This window comes from Oratosquilla oratoria, chromosome 29 (genome assembly GCF_046742065.1).
Source record: "Oratosquilla oratoria isolate Oo_2021 chromosome 29, ASM4674206v1, whole genome shotgun sequence".
Classification (NCBI taxonomy): Eukaryota; Metazoa; Arthropoda; class Malacostraca; order Stomatopoda; family Squillidae; genus Oratosquilla; species Oratosquilla oratoria.
Genome location: NC_134805.1, coordinates 14,967,023 through 14,987,362, shown reverse-complemented (window position 1 = coordinate 14,987,362; position 20,340 = coordinate 14,967,023). Strand labels below are relative to the sequence as shown.

The window sequence follows — 20,340 nt, the reverse complement described above, 5'->3', positions numbered from 1 at the left end:
CCCATGCGATTTTCTGACATCAAATTACCAAGTGTGTCAATATTTCATTCTTTGTTACTTCTATTTCTTCCATAGGGGGGACTTTTTCCTTCCACTCAATCTCTTCAGGTTGTATATTTTCCCTTGTAAAACACTGATTTAAAATGTTTGTTCATAATTTCTGCCATTTCCATTTCCTCAGTGTATTCAACTCCTCCTTGTCTTAATTTCTCTAAGTCTTGTTTGTTTTTTCAGTTTATTGTTTACAAATCTGTAGAATAGTTTTGGTTGATCTTTACACTTTTCTATAACATCTTTTTCATATTTTCTTTTTTCCTCTCTGCACTTTTGTACATATTCATTTCTATAACCCGTATATATTTTCCATTTTTCAGGTCTTCTGTCTTTTTTCCATCTGTTCCAGGCTTTGTCTCTTTTGTTCCTTTAACTCCCTACAACTTTTGTTGTACCAGCATTTTTACATATTCTTTTTCTTGTTTTTTGTCTTGGGACATACTTTTCCACTCCTTTTTTGTAAATTTTTGTCAAAATATTCCATTTTCTCTTCCACTGTTGTTTCTTCTTTGTATATTTCTTCCCAGTTTTCTTGTTGGAAGAGAATTCTTTATTTTATCAAAGTTTGTTTTTTTCAATACATCATTCTTCCTTTTCTATATTGTTCATTTCTTTTCATATATTTTTCTTCATTAAGTTCCAGTTCAATCAATATGTGGTCACTTTTACCTATTGGTGTTTTATATTCAATCTTGTCCACTATTCTAGGTTCAGATGTAATTATTAAGTCTAGCCTCGATGGTTCTTCTTCATTTCTATACCTAGTGTTCTCTTGTATCCATTGTGTCATTGAATGGTCAGTAATCATCTCAAGTAGAGCATTTCCCCATGAGTCATCACCACTCTTTACTGTCATTTCTTCCCAGCAGATTTCTTCGCAATTAAAGTCGCCCATCATAACTATTCTTCCTCCGTCTTCCATTTTTTTATTTAATGCTATCTTTGTGTCCTCTAACATACTTTTATGTTCACTCTCCTCCCATGAGGCTGTTTTCGGAGGCACATAATTGATCACAAATTTTCTGCTCTTCTTATCTCGGTCTTCCACTTCTATCATAATCATCTCTACTGTATTCTTTCCATATATGACACCTTTCACGTTTATATCCTTCTTAGTCAGGAAACATAACTCCGCCCCCTTGTTTTGTCTCTCTGTTTCTAATCCAATAATTGTATGCATCATGTCCTACACTGTTGGGTGGTAGTGGGCCTTTTAATTTTGTTTCTACAATTCCCATTATGTCCGGTTCTTTTTCCTTCAAATAATCATTCAGTTCATTCAATCCTGTTATCAATCCATCTATATTTGTGTAAGACACTCTTAGTTTTCTGCCACTTCCATTGTATTCTCTGTTTCCCTTATGTTTTTCTTTAGTATGTCGAACTGCTTTATTTTCATGTTCACTACTCTCCAATAGAATCTCTCTTTCTCTGACTCCGTTCTTTCCTCGTTTTTTGCCTTAGCTTCAATTCTTTTCTGCTTTTCTGCCTCTCTTTCCTCCTTATTCATTCTCTTTTTATCCATACCTTTTTATATTGATCATTTGTTGCTAGTTTCCCTGTCTTGGATAGAATTTTCTCTGCTGTTGTTTGTGACCTGAATTTAATCTTAATTGGTCTGGTCTTATCTGTACTATATTTTCCGAGTCTGAATTTTTCCTCAATTTCCTTTATAATTTCTGGTTCATCTTCCTGGACTAATTTTAATAAACTGCTTACTCTTTCATTTTCCTCCTTGATTCTTGCAGTTCTATCTGGGTTATGTTTCTCTTCCATTCCTAATATAATTATACATTTCTTTTTGTCAGCTAATTCTCTTACTATATTCTCCTTCTGTCTCATCACTTTAATAACTGAGTCTTCATTATGTTCTTTCAATTGCTGTTTGACTATGTCAGTGAATGAAACCTTATTCCCTTCTTGAGTTATTCTCCAATTTTTAGCTTCTGTAGCTAGTTTCTCTCTGTTTTTCATTACTATTCTTCTTCAATTTCTCATTCTCCTCCTTTACATTTCCTAACTGTCTTTTTAGGTCCTCTATTTCTTCAGTTAAGTTTCTGTTAGCCTGCTCTAGTTGTTCCAACCTTTCTTTTATTTTAAAAATGGAGTCTACGTTACCTAACTTTCGCTCCAAGGACTCGATCACCGTATCAACTCTCGCCGCTAGTCTTATCAGTCGGGGGGGGGGGGGGGGGGGGGGTTGTGTCCCCCCCACCCTCTTTAAATCCCTGGAACATATTCTCGTCACTTTCTTCTGAATTGCTCCTCTCTATACTTCTAATCTTTACATTTTTATTAGACATTTGATCCTCGCTATGTCTTTTGTTTACCTGCCGCGTGTCTGGCTGGTCAAAGTCTACTTCCTTCTCATTTGCTTCCATTTCCATCAGTAATTACTCCCCTTTTGCTCTTTCCCTTCGTTCCCACTACTCCACGAGCAATTTCCCCCCCACCTGCAAAAACACTAGGCACTTTCTCTTTGCGTTGGGATCCACAGACTTCACTTTTCATCAGAACGTCTTCTAAGCCGTCCATTCGTTGAAGTGTGAGAGTGTGTGTGTGTATAGTATATATAGTGTATGTATGTATGTATAATATATATATATATACATACATACATAGATAATATATATATATATATATATATACATATATACATAGATAATATATATATATATATATAGATAGATATATATATATATATATAAAAGGACACCGAGAGGGCCCATCGCTACTCTGCGGGATATTCCTTCCACGGGGGCAGAGAAAAGGTGCTTCCATGCACATCTCCAGTAAGTTCTTATGGGCCATTTTCGAGATGTCTAGCTTGGGGGAGGGGGTTTGTTATTGGTAAATCTCGTCAGGAATAATATTGATAGTCCGGTCAAGATTGATGTTCGTGAAGAGACTTTACGTCCAAGGAAGCGATCACACCCTCAGCGTTAGAATTGTTTGCTAAGGAGGTGGAGGAAATCTGAAACAGAGCAATTTGTAATTCCTCGGCCCGAAAGATGTAAGCCACTCGTTTAATTTCTTAGCGATCTGATAAATTGGCGTGGGGACCTGGCTTATTATAAGTCTGAGTGGATTGTTGTTCTTGTGATATTTTTACATTCCCGCAATACCCAAGTCCAAAATCACCTACCAGTTTAGGTAGCTTCAACCCACCTGCCTTGGCGTTTATGGTCTCGATGATCTTATTGGCTCTTTTCATTTCTTCCATCGGGCTCCTTGATATCTCGATGAATTTGGTATCGTCAATCAGGATGGTGTCAGATTTCTCCAGGCACTCGGTAAAGGGCAACAAAACTTAGTAATCAGCTTTGTCTGCTCTGTGGATGGTGATGGAAAAATCTTCATGAAGAGCTTTAGCTCCATCCAGATGCCTCTTTTCAATGAATCTACTTTTGCAGTTACCTCTCCTGGAAAAGTAGACTCATTGGGTCCCGTCTCCTACTCGCCAGTTTATCATACCTCATCATGGTCTTTGGATCAAGCGTTGGACTCGTGATCGACAGCTATTTCCCTCCCGGAAGAGAGCTCAGAGCTCGTATGACCTATCTATGGGTAATGCTGTGACCTTACACGCACACATACCCCCAACTCCCCGCCCACGAGAGTTGGAGTAACGAATCGAAGCGCAGCGATACTGAAATTATTTCAGCCCTGGGCAGGATTCGAACCCAGACCACCGTAGTGACAATCTGAGACTCTACCAACCGCGCCACCTAGCCTCATATTCATGTGTAGCATATTTCTCTTGTCTCTTCATCAGTTTGGCATTGTTCATACTGACAGTTCTCTCCCATTGACTCCATGTAAAACAATGAGTAGGTAATAATCTAACTTGGTTTTCAGGAAACTCCTGGTGACATCCTGCTGCCTCCTGCTGAGTGTGGCCACAGGACTCATGGGAGCAGCTACCTCCTTCTGGCACCTGGTGGTGCTCAGGATGCTTATTGGTGCAGGGTATGTCATGCTGTACAATAGGATATAATTAATAACATATATGCTGAAGACTACTCTATATTCAGAGCCCTTACATGCCTAAGTGCCGTCCCCGGCAAAGTACCGCCCCCCCACCCCCGGTAAAGTGCCGCCCCCCCACCCCCGGTAAAGTGCCGCCCCGGGGAATGTTCTCAGTGACGCCCCCCCCCCTCCCCATCACCACTTTCCATCTCCACCATCCCTTACAGCCTGTTTTAGCTATTGGCTTGCGAAATAATTAAACGGATTTTAAAATTTGTATTTAATGTCCCTATTGCAGAAAGGATAAGGGAAAAATATTTCATATTCTGTTGATTCTAACGCAAAATTCGTATATTACGGTAAAATATTCAGGGCTCCTTTGACTTTTTTTATTATAATTATTTTGTCAGCCTTGTGGGCGGCATGTCCAGACTAGAATTGCCGCCCCCCTAAATGTGCCGCCCCAGGGCATATGCCCCCTGCCCCCCCCCCCATGTGAGGGCCCTGTCTATATCAATTCTAGCAAGAATAAAATGAGGGTAGAAGTTCAAATCTTACCATATAGGTGCCTACTTATATAAACTTGGAATGGTAGTTTAATGTCATCAAGGACATTCTACGGTAAAATGTACACTTTCAGATGTAGTCTTACAATGTCATTGGTGCAAGTGCCTTTATTATGCAAGAGCACACATGCATGTATATTACAATTAGGTAAATAAAATTGCGGGAATATATAAAACTGGCGAAGGAGATCTCATTGCCATGGACAACACATAATTTTGAGGCCATGGGAACAAGTTAGATAAGCATTTTCCCATTTGAATACATCTATTGAATCACCCTGCACTCTATGTCTTTCCCAAGTCTTTCTCACATTCTGTTTTCCATAAAAAGGTATTACCTAAGCTACACCTGTTTTCTTAATTGTGTAAACCTACATTTAACACACTGTGCTTTGAGATATTGAAGTTTATTTGCTATTTCACAGACCATGCAAACAATTTGAGATCTCCCTGCAATATACTGATATCTTCCACTGACTAGTACAGCATATTATTTTGTGTCATCTGGAAACTTATTAACATCACTAATAATCTCATTGCCCAAGTCATTCATATATATGATGAACAATAAGGGTTCCAAAACTGAGCCCTGGGGAACTTTGCTAGTAACACTCCCCAATTGGGATATTACACAGTTAATGGTGACCCACTGTATTCTTTTACTAATCCATGCTCTAATTCATTCAAACACTGTTCCTACTATGCCATGGGCTTTAACTTTATTTAGTAGTCTCTGGTGGGACACCCTGTCAAACACTTTGTTAAAGGTTGCTAAAGGGAATAGTTACATTGATGGAAGAGATTTCTTGATTATGGATGAATGGGTTTTGGGGTCATAAAAACAAACTGAGAAAGACCAGTGCAACCTGTGCACAAGTGGCTACATTTACCTTCCAGGGCCATAAACCTCCCCTAGCCCTTGCACTCACTCTCCATATATTTTATAATGACTATATTTTGCATTTTTCAGAGAGTCATCCTTCTCACCTGCTTGTAGCAGCTTAATCTCAGATATTTTTCCTAAGGTGAGTAATGCTACAGTCTTTATTTCATCATCCAGTCCACCTTTCCCCTAATAATTTTTCTTACCATATCTCCCATCCATAGGCTTAAATATTCATAGAAAGTTTTAAGATTGTAACATTCCTATTTCAGTGCTTATTTTCTAGCATTGTATGTTTATTGGTTTCTTTATGCATTATTCCAAATGTTTTCAATGTGAGGAATGGTCCAATATAGGTGTGTACTTTGACTTCCCTTCATGTTTGGTGTGTTTACCTAATTTACCTAATTGTAAATCTAACCAACAATGCAGCTTCATCTTTTCTTGGTTTGGCAGAGATTGCATGCAATGGCACTGGGCATCTTCAACTGGGGCATCTACTTTGGATATGGCCTCTCGTATGTCGTCGGTAACTACATCACAGCTGCAAACATCTTGGGCATGGTAAATATGTTGCCCTTGAGACTTAAGTGCCACTAGATCAAAAGTAATTTTCAGTACACCAGTACCCCTTTACTCTGTTACATATATCCACTCCTTGCTCAGTATTTCCCTTTCATTGACCTGAATTATCTCTGCCTATGTTTCTGCAAAGGCTTCTTCTCTTCCCCTTAGAATTTAATTCATCTCCTTAACCTACATTACCTTCCAACACATGTAAACCATTGGAGCACATCTAGATACAATCACCATATTCTTCTGAAACAAAAAAATAATATACATACATATACCAAAGGCTGTTTCCCTCTTTCAAGAGAGGTAGCAAAAAAAAAAAAAAAAAAACTCCTTCCCACTCATCTTGGCTCCTCCTGGATGATAGGTCATCCCTGGGTCAGATGCAGTGTTGCAAGATACAGCACATCCACAGCAAGACCGCTTCACCTAATTGGCCACTCCCTATCTGTCCCCTCATGCAGAAAAAGAGAATATAGGGAGAAATCCCTTCAGGCTGTGTCAAATTATTTTTTACACATACTCCCTCACCCCCATCACCCACCCACCCCATTTCATGCATCACAGCATCATCCATACATAACCATTCTCCATTCACCTCTATCCTCTGTTTTCTCTTGTTCTTCCTCAACAGACATTTCCTTCTTTCCCAATACCCCTTTTACCCCCATCCATCTCATCCTTAGTCGCCCCTTCATGCTCACTCCTTACACCATTTGTCCAAACCATCCCAATATTCTTTCATCAACCCTATCTAGTAACTCCCTTTCCACCCCCTTTCTCCTCCTCACCTTGTTTCTCACTCTATCCAGCTTAGTAACCTCTCTTATGTTCCATGTTTCTGGCCCCCAAAAATGTAGATCTAAATCATCTCTGAGAAGCTCTTGAATAGATGCACATCTCATACCCACTTTCAGCCTTGCACCTCATCTAACTTTTCATCTCTCATCCCCATAAATTCTCCCTCATTTCTGAAAGTTTCCCTTGATGAGGTGTTAAATTCTCTACAATTGCTATCTTCTACCCTTCTTCAAGCTGGGACATCCTCTGATCACACATTTTTATTTTTGTTATTTGTAAAGCCAAGTTGAAAGGGAGGGTGGTATTGAGTTTGGTAATGTTGATGGGGGAGTGTTGGGAGTGAGGAAGGGTGAGAGAGGGAAGGGGTAGTTGTTCTGGTAAGTAATGAGATAGGAAAGTGCATGGTGGAATAGGATAATTATCCTCAAGGTGAAGGTAAAACTGGGATGGGAGATGTGGGTTTTTATAAGCACATATGGACCTGATAGTGAGAATAGTGTAGAGGAAAAGAAGTCTTTTTAGATAGATTTGAATGAGTGCTTAGAGGGTTATGGGACAGCTCAATGCTAAATTAGGGGATGAGCCAATAGATGGAGTAGTAGGGAAGTTTGGAATGCTAGGTAAAATTCATAGTGGAGAGTTGATGTTGGAGATGTGTTTAGAAAGAGTTGATGATAGCAAACAGTGTTTAAGAGGAGAGTCAACCATAAGTATATATGGGAAAGATAGTTGATGAGGCATTTATGGACTATGTAGTGGTATCTAGAGGAAGGATAGAAAGAGTTCTGGATGCCATGTTCTTAGGGGAGAGAGTGGGAAGTGTCAGATCACATTTTCGTGGAAGGGAAGTTAAGGGTGGAGGATGGTTGGAGAAATAGGAAAAGGGCGGGAGGTAGAAAGGTGCTTAGAGTAAAACTTTAGAATGAAAAGGAAAAGTATAAGGAATACTTGGAGAAACTGAGAGAAGTGTGGGAGGTGGTGCGGGATTGAGTAGAGGTGGGAATAGAAGAGAGATGGATTTGTTTCAGGAATGAAGTGACAGTGTGTGCAAAAATGGTATGTAGAACAAGAAAGATGGGAAGGAATAGAAAGAAGGGTAGTGTGTGGTGGGATGATGAGATGAAGATGGTAGTAGAAGAGAAGAAGCAAGCCAAGTACATGTGGATTGGCTGCAGAGTAGTACTCAGAAAGCATATAAGATGTACAAAAAATATAAAGGACGGAAAGAGGAGAGCAGATGTAAAATAGAGTAGGAGTATGACAGAAGATTAATAGAAATAAAGAAAATAACGTTTTGGAAGAAAGTGAAGAGAGGGTGAGTCAGGTAGAGAGGAAAAGGTAAAAGATACAGATGGGCAGATTTTAATGGAAGTGAAGGTGGTAAGAGGATAATGGGCAGAGTATTTTAGAGTTGTTGAATGTGGAGTAAGTTAGGGATTGATTGTGGTAGTGGAAGGAGCTAAGAAAATTTCTGTGATGGGAGAGGAAAATGAAAGTGATATAAGAAGAGATGAGGGACAAGGAGCTTTGAAAATTACGAGAGCTGGAAAGGCACCTGGGTTGGATGGGTGTCATGCAACGTCTGAAAAAGGGAGGTATGATTATAGTGGACTGGCTAGGGAGGTTGTTTAATGTCTACCTAAGGGGAGGAAGGGTGCTGAAGGACTGGAGGAGCGCCTGTGAATTTCTGGTTTACAAAGGAAAACTGGATAAATGTGAATGTAGTAATTTTAGATAGATCAATTTGTTGAGTGTAGTGGAAAATAAATGTGGATAGAAGGTGATGATATGTACAAGGGGAGAGGGTGGCAGTAAGTTAGAGGCTGTAAAGGAGGAGCTGGAGGGAATGGATAGTTTTAAGTATTTACCTAATTGTAGTATACAAGAAAGGAGCAATGCTCATTGGGTCCAATATCCTACTTTCTAATTTGGAATTACATGTGGCAGGAAATATAGGAATAGGGATGGAGACAATAGAGTGTGGGAACCAATTAGATATTTTGGGGGACTGAAAAAGTCATGAAAATTAAGTATCTGGGAATGGATGCAAAGAGAAGGGGTGTTTGTACCTATGACACTGTAAGTGGCAGAGACTTGGAGTTTTAAGAAAGACAGAAAGGAAACATTTAAATGTGTTTGAGATGAAGTGTGTAAGAAGTATGGTAAGGTTTACAAGGAGGGAGAGTCACCATGTAAATGAAGTGGCTCTGCAGTGGATGCATTGTGTCTTGCTACTTTGTTTCTGACCTAGGCAGCGGGCAGGAGACATGGATGACCCTTCATGATAGGGAAACAATGGCTAGTGGGTGATAGTGGATGGCTATCTCCCATGTAAGGGGGAAGAGGCCCTTGATATGTAAATGGATAGTTATATTTGGTGATGAAAGCTTATAAAACTTAAACTGGGTCACATTAAACAAATGCCAGATTAGTACAATGTAAACATCCCTTTCTTCCATTTTTCCTTAAGTCCTATGCTCATATTGATATTTTATTATTATATATATAGTTGTTATTTATTCTACAGAACTTCTTTTCTCATATTTCTCAGGGCTGGCGCTGGGCCTTCATTTTCTCAGGTATCTTTGGTATATTAGTGGCTCTAGCTCTTCTCTTTTTTGTCAAAGAGCCGTGCAGAACCAACAGTGATAGAAGAAATCTCTCTGACTCTCAATCCACTAAGTACAATGTGGACAACGAGAATGTGCAGGTATGAAATTAATAAGATTAATAAGTCAGTGGACATTTGAATATATGAAAGCATCAATAAATAGATAAATTAATTAATATATATATATATATATATATATATATATATATATATATATATATATATATATATACACACTCCTCCCTCTATTTACGAACTAGTTACGTTCTTGAAAAACCGTTCGTATATCGAATATACTTAAATCGAGCAGCCAAGCCAAACAAATTTGCGATGTCCTTCACTCTCATTCCTTCGTCACTTTTCTTTAGCACAGACAACTTAGTATCTAGAGATATTGCTTTCCTAGCCCTCTTAGGCTTGTCACCATCCTTAATAGGGCTTCCTGGACGCTTAGGAGGCATAATGTCACTTGAAATAATGCTAATAATCCACGATTAACCGAGACCGAGTGAGTAGACCGAGCAGTACACGGCGTTGTTTTGAAAACAATAAAAAACGTACGTATCTATTTAACTTTTTTTTCCTGAACATATGGCAGTTTTTTTTTTTTTTTTTATACAGTCGAACTTCGAAAGCCCGGACTAATTGGGGGGATGGGTGGTCCGGTCATGTCAAAAGTCCGGTCATCGAAAATATCGCCCTAACACCCGTAGATTTTCGTGGCGGTATATGTATAGGTAATGTATGATATGGCATAGAAACACATAAGAATAATACTCTAACACTAATAATAACAATAATGTAATAATAATACTATATTACTAATAATTCTGTAATAACTGTAATACAGGCATGTAAATGTACTGTATATACAGTGTACTGTACTGTATTTTTTTTATTACGTACACTGTAAATATCGGAAGGTATGCACGCGGGACAGTGGTGGAGGCCAGGGTTGCCTCGTTTTCTACACTACCGTGTAGAATGGGAGTGTTGCCATACCGGGGCATACATTTTTCTCGGGCGTGTGCAGACTTTCATAGCAAGATGTACTTGTCAAACTTTGACAAAATGTTGGTTCTAGTTTTTTTCTTATTCTTGAATGTATATAAGGCCTCCATGCCCTAACATATTCAGTACGATAAGAAAATTATTTTTTTATATTATTATCGCTAAAAGAAAGCTGAAACTTTAGCGTAGAATTTTTTTCTACACAGTAAAAACATATCTTTTGGAGTATAATATTTTATAAGTAACACAATTACCAATAAAAGTCATATTTTGATGTACCATTTATTATTTGATAACTAGTTCTATGATTTTTAAACAAAAGTTTGATTTTTTGAATGTTTTTAACAGCCCGCTGATATGTAGAAAATATTTCCTCATGTCCTTGTGCAGTTGCCACATGCCGCTATTTTACTACGTTTTGGTACAAAATTCTACGAAACGGCAGCCCTGGTGGCGGCTTGACTGGGCCGGGTTTGAGTACACGTGTACGGCCGTCGCTGCCACCTACCGGACAAATAGGGAACTTTGCTTGAAAAGTCCGCCCTTTGTTCATTTCGACCGGTCATACGAGGATCCGGGCTTTCGAGGTTCGACTGTATTTATAATGTAAAAATAATTTTCTTTTTAATATGATTTAAAAATACAGTACTTTTTTCAACAGGATTTTATTCGTTATGGCGAATTTTTAGTTCGTATTTCGATTTTTGGGACTTTTTTTGTTATAGCGAAAATTCGTATATGGAGCGTTCTTAAATCGAGGGAGGAGTGTATACATATGTATACATGTATACACATATATATATACATATATATACATACATGTATACATATATATATGACCAGAAAGAGGAAAAAAGGAGTAAGGTTTTTCATGGCTGTGCTGTTTTAGTTTTTTAATATATGCATGACATCATGAGAATCTGACATATCATGACGTGGTTTCACGACATGACATCATTACTCACTCAGCCTGACATTATTATTCTTTTCTTCTGTGACATTTTCAGATGGATATTGTGGAAAGTGCTACTAAAGAAACAGATGAAAAGGTGGAAGAAGTGGCAGAGGTGATGAAAAATGGAGTGGAAGAAGAAAATGTATGGCCATTTGGGAAACAGCTTGGTATGATAGATATCCTGAAGTCCTTTTTGCGACCAGGCGTGATAATCCTCTTCATAGCAGCCAGTGCAAGGCACACAGGTGAGAAGAAAAAAAAGTATAAAGTGATGCAGTGGTCCTGCAGTGAATGGTCAAGTGTATGTTTGTATTGCTGCTGTTGAGATAATTTTTGAGACTTACATATCAGAATGTTTCACTTAATTTCCTTTGAACTACCTCTCAGGGACTTAATACTTTTTGCTAACTTTAAAGAACATCATACAAGAAGACATTGAATTAAGAAAATCTGTCAAGCCAAGAAAGAGTAAATGCTCATAATGCTATTCATTATATAAAAATCTTCACAATATTAAGATATATTAACAAAGCTTAGTTAAAGGAAAATGTGTAATTCCTACAAATAGGGTCTTCTTAAAGGGCCCAGTAGATGTCAACATAAACTCTACATATAAAACTTTGGTTAGATTCCCAATCTTGAAACAAGTGTGAAAGAGCAGATCACAATTCCTTTCATTTCTCATTTTTAACTTACAAGGTACAAATCTGCATGTATAAAAATATATGGGAATTTTTCAAGTACCATCATCCAATGTGTCTTTGCATTTTATACAAAACTGTATAAATACTTTTTTTATGTTAGTTGTACAAATTATTTTATTCTCATCTTTTGATTCATCAGTGTATTTACCTCATTGTAGCATATAGGAAAGGAGCAATGTTTGTTGGGTACTGTCTCCTATTTTCTAATTTTCTAACATATCTAGACTCAAATTCATGTACAGTTCCAACTGAATCTGTATATTTGATTTCCAATTATCATATTTAGAGTTTATCTCATGTATTGTTTGAGCTTGGGCTATATCACTGTGGTATGAATGTGGTGAATGTGGGACAGATAGGGGTGCACAGTTGGCACCCCTGGCATGGGGTCAAAGGTCATGGTGTAGGAAGGAGGGCGAAGGGCGTGCGAGGGTGTGTGCATGTCAGTGCATATGAGGAACAAGAAGGTGCAAGTGTAACCTTGATAGCATTAGAATTAGCAGAGCTAGTTGTTTTAGGTAAGGTAAATTGTAGAGTGAGAGAAATGAGTGCATCAGAGTATTGAAGAGTGAAACAGAAGCAACCAAAGAACCTGGAAATCACAGAAATTAGGTGAGCTACAAGTCTTACAAGCTACCTAGGTGCTAGAGATTGCTGAGGCGACGAGCATAAAGGAACCATTCAAGATTAACAATATCACTTTAAAGCCATTTGATGGCAATGGAGACGTCGCCGGGTGGCTCAAAAAGGTAGAATTAGTGGCAAAATTAAACGGAGTCACGGACGTTGCGAGCTATATTGCCCTTAACCTGGAGGGCGACGCATTAGCCATCTACCTAGAAGTAGAAGGTAGTTATCAAGCAGATGCGGGGGGAAAAAAAGATTAAATGTTACTTTCGCTGATAGTCCGTTCTAATCGTTTAATCACCTGCAAATAATGCGCTGGGCTGGCGAACAGGTCGACGTTTTTGCCAACGAATTTAGGAAATTAGTGGGACTGTGGACATTCAAAGGCGAAGGCTTGGAGAAACTCGTTAGAATGGTGTTTGTGAATGGCTTTCCAGATTCCATGTCTGCTGGACTACAGGAAATAAATTATGCCGTGTCCGCGAGTGCGGACGTGTTGATAGTCCGCGCTTCTCACAAGGACACGGAAGGATGGGCATTTAGTCGCCATGGCGACAGAGAAACCGCAAGACCCTATGCGAGACTCAGGGCCGAGATGCCAGCTCGATGACTCATATGGGAAGAGGGGAGAGCCGCCGGAGCGAGGCCCTCCACCGGACAATGGAAGAGGGAAAACAGGGGAGTCCAGGGGTAATCACGGCGGATGGAGGAGACCGTCTAGGATCCGTTGTTATGCGTGTCGGTGTCCCGGTCACTTCGCAAGGAATTGTAGAGAGACGGAACCCATACGTTACGAATGCAATGAACCCGGACATATTCCTCGACAATGAGAGCAGGGAAACGGACAAGGGGCGGCTACTGTGCAAGCGGCCGCCAAAGATATGTAAGGATGCTATCCAAGTGTATGCCGATTGTAGATGTCTGGTTGAGAGAAAGCCGCACAAGAGGACTAGTAGATTCCGGTTGTTCAATCACGATTATAACGGCCGACTTAATTAAAGAATCCAGACAGGGAGATATGACCCTAATGATAGTTGACGGAAGATAAAAAAAAAAGTGCGAGGGCGACCAGAAAGTTGAAATGATGGTGGAGGGCATTCCGATGTGACTAAGAGTGCTTGTTATCTACCATTACTTCTGACCTGAGCAGTGGCCAGGGGACGGGGATGACCCTTCATCCAAAAGGAGCTGAGATAGGAAGGAAACAAATGGGGTGTATACCTTGGTTGGCTACCTCCCTTATGATGGGGAAGAAGCCTTTGGTATGTAGATAGCTTAAATAATTCTTGAGTGAATGAGGGGAAACAGGTTGCTATGCAATCATACATTGGGGGGTAAACCGGATCAGGATATTTGGCCCTGCTTTGGAGTTCCTGTGTCTTGCTTCATTGCCTCTTACCCAAGCAATGTGGTGGATAGGGATGACCCTTCATCCATGAGGTGTTGAAATGGGAAGGACAATGAATAGGTTTCTGTATCGGTGTGTAATAGGTGTCAGGTTGGCGTATATTTTCACTTGGCCACCCCCTCTATAAGGAAGGAAAAGACTTGGTGTATGTATGTCTAAATATGTTGATAATATCAGGTAAGTGTTGGTATAAGTGAAAGATGATCAGAACACTAAGAGTACTCTTAAGGCCACTAGATAGTGACTGTAAAAGCCACTCAAAGAAAGTATGTACTCCCTCCATTGCCCACCTTTTAACTATTACTTCTTGTTTTGTGTATTTCTAAAGAAAGTCTTTATCCACAGCTGGATTCTGCTGGGCGTACAACACACAACTGTACTTCACCACCTACTTTCCCGACTTTGATCTGGGTTTGTGGGTGACGGTGGTGTCCATTGTGGGTGGGTCTCTAGGTGTAGCTGTGGGTGGTCTTGTTTCTGACAAGCTCGTCATACACTTAGGGCTTCCATCACGTCTCTACGTACTGGCTGGGAGTCAGGTAAGTAGTATTTGACATTTGGAAAACTTTTGTTGTCATTGTTATTACTATTGCTATTCTTATGGTGCCATGCTCATATATTGCATTTTGTAAGCATGGTTATACATTGCATAATCTTTTCCAAACATTTTTGTCACATCTGGAAAAACGGTGATTGCCGCACCATGGCAATGATGCTACTAGTACTGAACATATGTGGATTTTCTATTATTTCTATAGCTTTATTTAGATTATATTATTCTTGCCAAAGCCGTTATAATTCCTAATAATGTTGAGACATTGTAACAAATTGAAGGTGGAAAAGCAAGACACGGTTCTAACATGGCCTTCCTCTATAAAACAACCATGATGAGTAGGGAAAGTATATTACAAAAATAAAATGAGAAATACTACGTAATATTCAAGGGAAATTAAATGAGTAGTACACTTAAAGTTTACTAACATTTGTCAAGTACTCATGTAGTTCTTAATAGATTTATATATAATGCATGCGTGATAGCTCAGATGGACAGATCTTAATGGAAGAGAAGGTGGTAAGGGAAAGATGTACAGAATATTTTAGAGAACTGTTGAATGTGAAAGAGGATAGGGAGGGATTTGTGGTAGCAGTGGGAAGTAATAAGAAAATGATGGTGATGGGAGAGGAAAATGGAGGAGAAATAAGAAAAGATGAGATGCAAGTAGCTCTGAAGATGATGAGAACAGATAAAGCATCTGGGTAAGATGGGTATCATGCAGAGTGTCTGAAAAAGGAAGGTACAGTAATAGTGGACTGGCTAGTGAGGTTTGATATGTGTCTAAGAGAGGGTAGAGTGCTGGAGGACTGGTGGAGTGCATGTATAGTTCATCTTTGCAATGGAAAAGGGAACAAACATGAGTGCAGTAGTTTCAGAGGGATCAGTTTGTTGAAAGTAGTTGGGAAGACATATGGGAGGATTTTAATTGAGAGGATTAGGAGGGGAACATAGGGAATAATTGGTGGGGAACAGTGTGGGTTTACGAAAGGTAGGGAATGCATGAATCAGATTTTTGCGGTAAGGCAGCTATGTGAAAAAGCTTTAGGAAATGGTAAGGATGCTTTTTGGGTCTTTATAGATTTAGAAGAGGCTTACAACAGGGTAGACAGGAAGGCACTGTGTGTGGTTTTGCAGATATATGGGATTGGAGGAAAGATATTAAAAGCAGTCAAGAGTAGAGCCTGTATTAGAATAGAAAATGGAAAGAGTGAATGGTGAGTGGTGGGGTTGGGACTGCATCAAGGATATGTCATGTCACTATGGCTGTTCAAGGTGTACACAGATGGGGTGGTGCAGGAGGTAAAGGTGAGGGTAATGGGCAGGGGACTGGAGATGGTTAAAGAAAATAGAGAAAAGTGGGAGTTGAGCCAGTTGTTGTTTGCTGATGACACTGTGCTTGTGATAGAGTCAGAGGGGGGATTAAGGGTGTTAGTGACAGAGTTTGAGAAGGTATGCAATATGAGAAAGTTGAAGGTAAATGTGGGTAAAAGCAAGGTGATGAGATGTAAAAGGCTAGAGGATGGAAGGAAGGGAGAAGGCAGGGGATAAGGATAAGTAGAGAGTGACTTTATTTACCTAATTGTAAATACAGTCACTCTCCAGCCATCTCTTATCTCCTGCCTTCTCCTTTCCTTGCTCAACAGACATTCCCTTCTTGCTCACAGCCCCCTTCACCCCATCCATCCATCTCATCCTTGGTCATCTGCTGGTATAGATGACTCTGTTATGCAAGGAAGGGAGAGGTCAGGGGATGGGGAGGTAGGGGCTACTTATGTGTGAATGATATTTTGAAGCAGCTCAAAGGGGTTTTCCCCCATCTTCTCTTTTTCTGCATGAGAGGACAAAGAGGAGGGGTCACCAATTAAATGGAACAGCCTTGCTGTGGATGTGCTGTGTCTTGCTAAAATGCTCCTGACCCAGGGCAGTGGGTGGGATATAGGGATGACCCATCATCCATGAGGAGCTAAGATGAGAGGGGGGGAAAGGGTGGTGGATGGGAGTGGAACGGGTGGGAGTAGGTATGTGCCTTTGACTTGGCTACCTCCTATATAAAGGGGAAAACTCTTAGTATGTAGATAGATGTATCAATCTATATACCAAGAGCTTTTTCCCCCTTATAAGGGAGGCAGCCAAATTACACAGATAAGCCTTCCATTGCATTTTCAAAGTCCTTCATTGTATCTTCAACAAAGCCCTCCACTGCATCTTCATCAAAACCCCCTACTGCAACATTAGCAAAGCCCTCCTCTGTATCTTCAGCAACAACATCACAGACTTTCTGTACAGAAGTCCATATTGCTGAAGTCCGTGCTCCCAGGGATCCTCAGCCAAGAACATATACCAAGGATGTTAAACCACAACAGACACATTCTTCAACAAAGAAATCTCCCACAGTTCCTTCTCTGCTCCACCAGAAATGCTGCCAAGGATCTGCTGAATCTCTTGACTCAACAGTCGTTTCCCCAAGAAAAATACCTTTGGGGTCATTAGATTGTCCTGAGCTGGATATAAAAACCCATGTACAGATTCGTATGATTGCACCAGGCCCTCATTCTAAGATTACTGGCTCTACAAGTGATTCAAAACTAGATAAACCTCATCAATTGAGAAAAATACCTAATTGGCAAAGCGATACTCTACCCTAGGACTCCCCTGAAAACCCCCTCAAAATAATTCTGTTCATATTCCTCCAGTGGAGTTTTGCAGTTTGCATGCTTCCCAGGAAGAGCTGAGTCTCCTGTCACATTCACATTTTTCTCCAGTGTGTGTCTATTTCCAAGTGACAATGGTGAGATACTTAGTTCCTTCTGCTCCTTCCAGATATCATGTATTTTATTCTAATCTCAATTTAGGGCAGGGCCACCATGGCGGCACTGCAATTCTGTTTCATAACAATATACCTCAAACTATTCTCAAACTTCAACTTCCACTACAGGATGTAGCAGTGAAAATATTTTTAAACTGTTCCGATATGGTTTGCAGTATTTATCTTCCACTCACTTTTCTATGGAGAGGAACGATGTCAACCGCCTTGTACAAGACCTTCCCTCTCCTTTTCTTTTACTGAGAGACTTTGATTGTTGCCACCAGCTGTGGAGAGACAGTACAATCAACCCCAGAGGTGCTTGCTTCTTTTATAGAGGATGAGGAGTGAAGGATTCTAAATTCAGGGGATACAACTTATTCTCATAGTTAAACTGGTAGTTTGTGGCCATTGATGTTTCTCTCAGCTCTTCTAACACTCTTTTAGATTTTAATTGGTAGGTTTCATAAAATTCATATGGCAGTGACCACTTTCCCGTACTCTTGGACAACATTCCCTCTAAGCTGTGTGCATGTGTGCATGCACATGTTTTACAACTAGTGCACATAAAGAAAAAATGTGTGCACACAAGGTTTTCAAATGATATTAAAATAATTTCATTAAAGAAGTTCCACCCAAAAATCAACTTACAAATTCTCTAAAAGTATGGTAACTTGCCAACCATCAAACCAATAATTGTTTTTTCCCTCTTCTAACTTTAGTGCTTCCATTGCAAACAAAAAGACTTTGCTGCCATGGCTGCGCACATAGTATGCACAAAAACCATTCATGAGTTTAAAAATAAACTAGACACTACGAGATACAAAGGCAGGACACCACAAGCATAGCTCCCCTTCCCGTAAAATACAACTAGGTAAATACATACTTTTCAGAGAAGGCAAAGTTTGCACACAAGCAAATTTCTGTGCACATTCATAGCAAAAAATTAGAGGGAATATTGCTCTTAGAACACTATCATTGCCACTTGGAATCATGGGGAACTAGTTTTGTCTTCACTAAGGGTAAATCTTATAATGTCCCCTCTTCCATCTCAGAATTAAAGATAACTCTATCACAGTGCAGTGATTTGTTGCCAGGCCTTGATGACACTCCATATGCCTTTGTACACCACATGTCTGATAGAGCTTATTCCATTTTATTAAAATTCTTCCACTTTATTGGAATACCAGTGACTTTCCCTATTCTTAGGGTGTTTCTGTAACCAACCCTATCCTAAATCCTGAAAAAGACCATCAGTTGACAACCATTTATCACCCCATCTCTTTAACCTCTTGCATTTGTAAATTGTTGGAAAATGCAGTCCACGTCTGATGCTCTCTTGTCCCGGGAATCTTCTACTTGTGAATCATTAGAAAATAAACAACACCACGTTACTGTAATTTTTTATATGGTGAAAGCATATGACATGGCTTGGTCATGGCCAACTCCCTATTTCTATACAACAATTTTTAACTTATTTCTTATGGGTGCAAATTGGGAGTGCTCTGTCTGAAGTTTGTCCATTTGAAGACAGCATTCAGCAAAGAAATATACTTTGTGTCACACTTTTCCCTGTGGTTATAAATATAAGGAAATTAACTGTTGAAAAATATAATGAGAGTGGCATTTCATTTCATGGTTGAGGATATGAAGAAAATCATTGAAAGCTTGATACAGCTCAGACTGGACTATGCAGTGGTGATGGGGCCACCATACTTAAAGGTCAGATATCAACAGATATACCATTCACTAAAAATCATCGAAAAAGTACTTTTTAAAAGCATACAAATAAAGTTTTTACCTATTACAGAAGAATTTATTCAGAAAATTCACTTTTGATTGCGCCTCGCATACCACTTTTCCGAAGTCTAGATATTCAGAATAACAATATGGAAGTCTTGATATCTGACCTTTAGAGGTCAGATATCAAGACTTCCATAACTTTTTGTATTTACAGTTTAATGTACATAAAAAAACATACTGACAGTATTCTACATAATTCCACCATCTACATCTTATCAAATTTGGCAAAAAACAGTTTTGTCTTCATTTCATTGCGTCGTCTGCTATTCGAAACATCGTCTGCTATTCCCGTGCGCTTCGGGAAAGGTTCGGGGAATTCCGCGTTCATGACGTCACAGTTGCCAAACAAACAATATTGTTATTCTGAATATCTAGACTTCGGAAAAGTGGTATGCGAGGCGCAATTAAAAGTGAATTTTCTGAATAAATTCTTCTGTAATAGGTAAAAACTTTATTTGTATGCTTTTAAAAAGTACTTTTTCGAGCAATACGATGATTTTTAGCGAATGGTATATCTGTTGATATCTGACCTTTAAAGATAAAAGAATAATTGAGTGAATACAAAATGTGGAAACCAAGATGATCCCTGGTCAAGACAACAAGATACATAAGGAAAAATTGAAGAAACTAGGACTTCCCTCATTGGATGAACAAAGAGAGAGAGGCGACATGATAACAATATTTAAACTGGAAACAGCTTTAGAGAAAGTAAATAGAAAAGGACTACCAATACAAGAAGAAAGATCAACAAGAGGACAGTAAAAAACTGAAAAAACAAACATGTAAGATGTCAAGAAATACAGCTTTCCACATAAAAGTGTATACTTGTGGAATAAGTTTAATGAAAATATTCTAAGCCAAGCCTGTAAAAAAGTTGAAAGCAAGGTTTAACAAATGGAGGAAAAGAGATGGGACCCTATGAGTATTGGTCTAACCCCACACATGACAACTAGGTAAATACACCCGATATATTTTGTATATTTGTTGCTCCACAATAAAATAAATTACATAGTTAT

The 20,340-nt window shown here is 39.2% G+C and overlaps 1 protein-coding gene across 1 annotated transcript in view; it reads left to right on the top strand.

Annotated features, from left to right (window-relative positions):
* Positions 1 to 20,340, top strand: part of LOC143040619 (D-galactonate transporter) — a 98,424-nt gene that overhangs the window by 54,034 nt on the left and 24,050 nt on the right. Inside the window, exons 4-9 of the mRNA XM_076211778.1 lie at positions 3,913 to 4,023; positions 5,560 to 5,614; positions 5,929 to 6,036; positions 9,398 to 9,556; positions 11,476 to 11,668; positions 14,508 to 14,701. Of these exons, the coding sequence (XP_076067893.1) occupies positions 3,913 to 4,023; positions 5,560 to 5,614; positions 5,929 to 6,036; positions 9,398 to 9,556; positions 11,476 to 11,668; positions 14,508 to 14,701 (820 nt within the window). The remainder of the gene's footprint in view (positions 1 to 3,912; positions 4,024 to 5,559; positions 5,615 to 5,928; positions 6,037 to 9,397; positions 9,557 to 11,475; positions 11,669 to 14,507; positions 14,702 to 20,340) is intronic.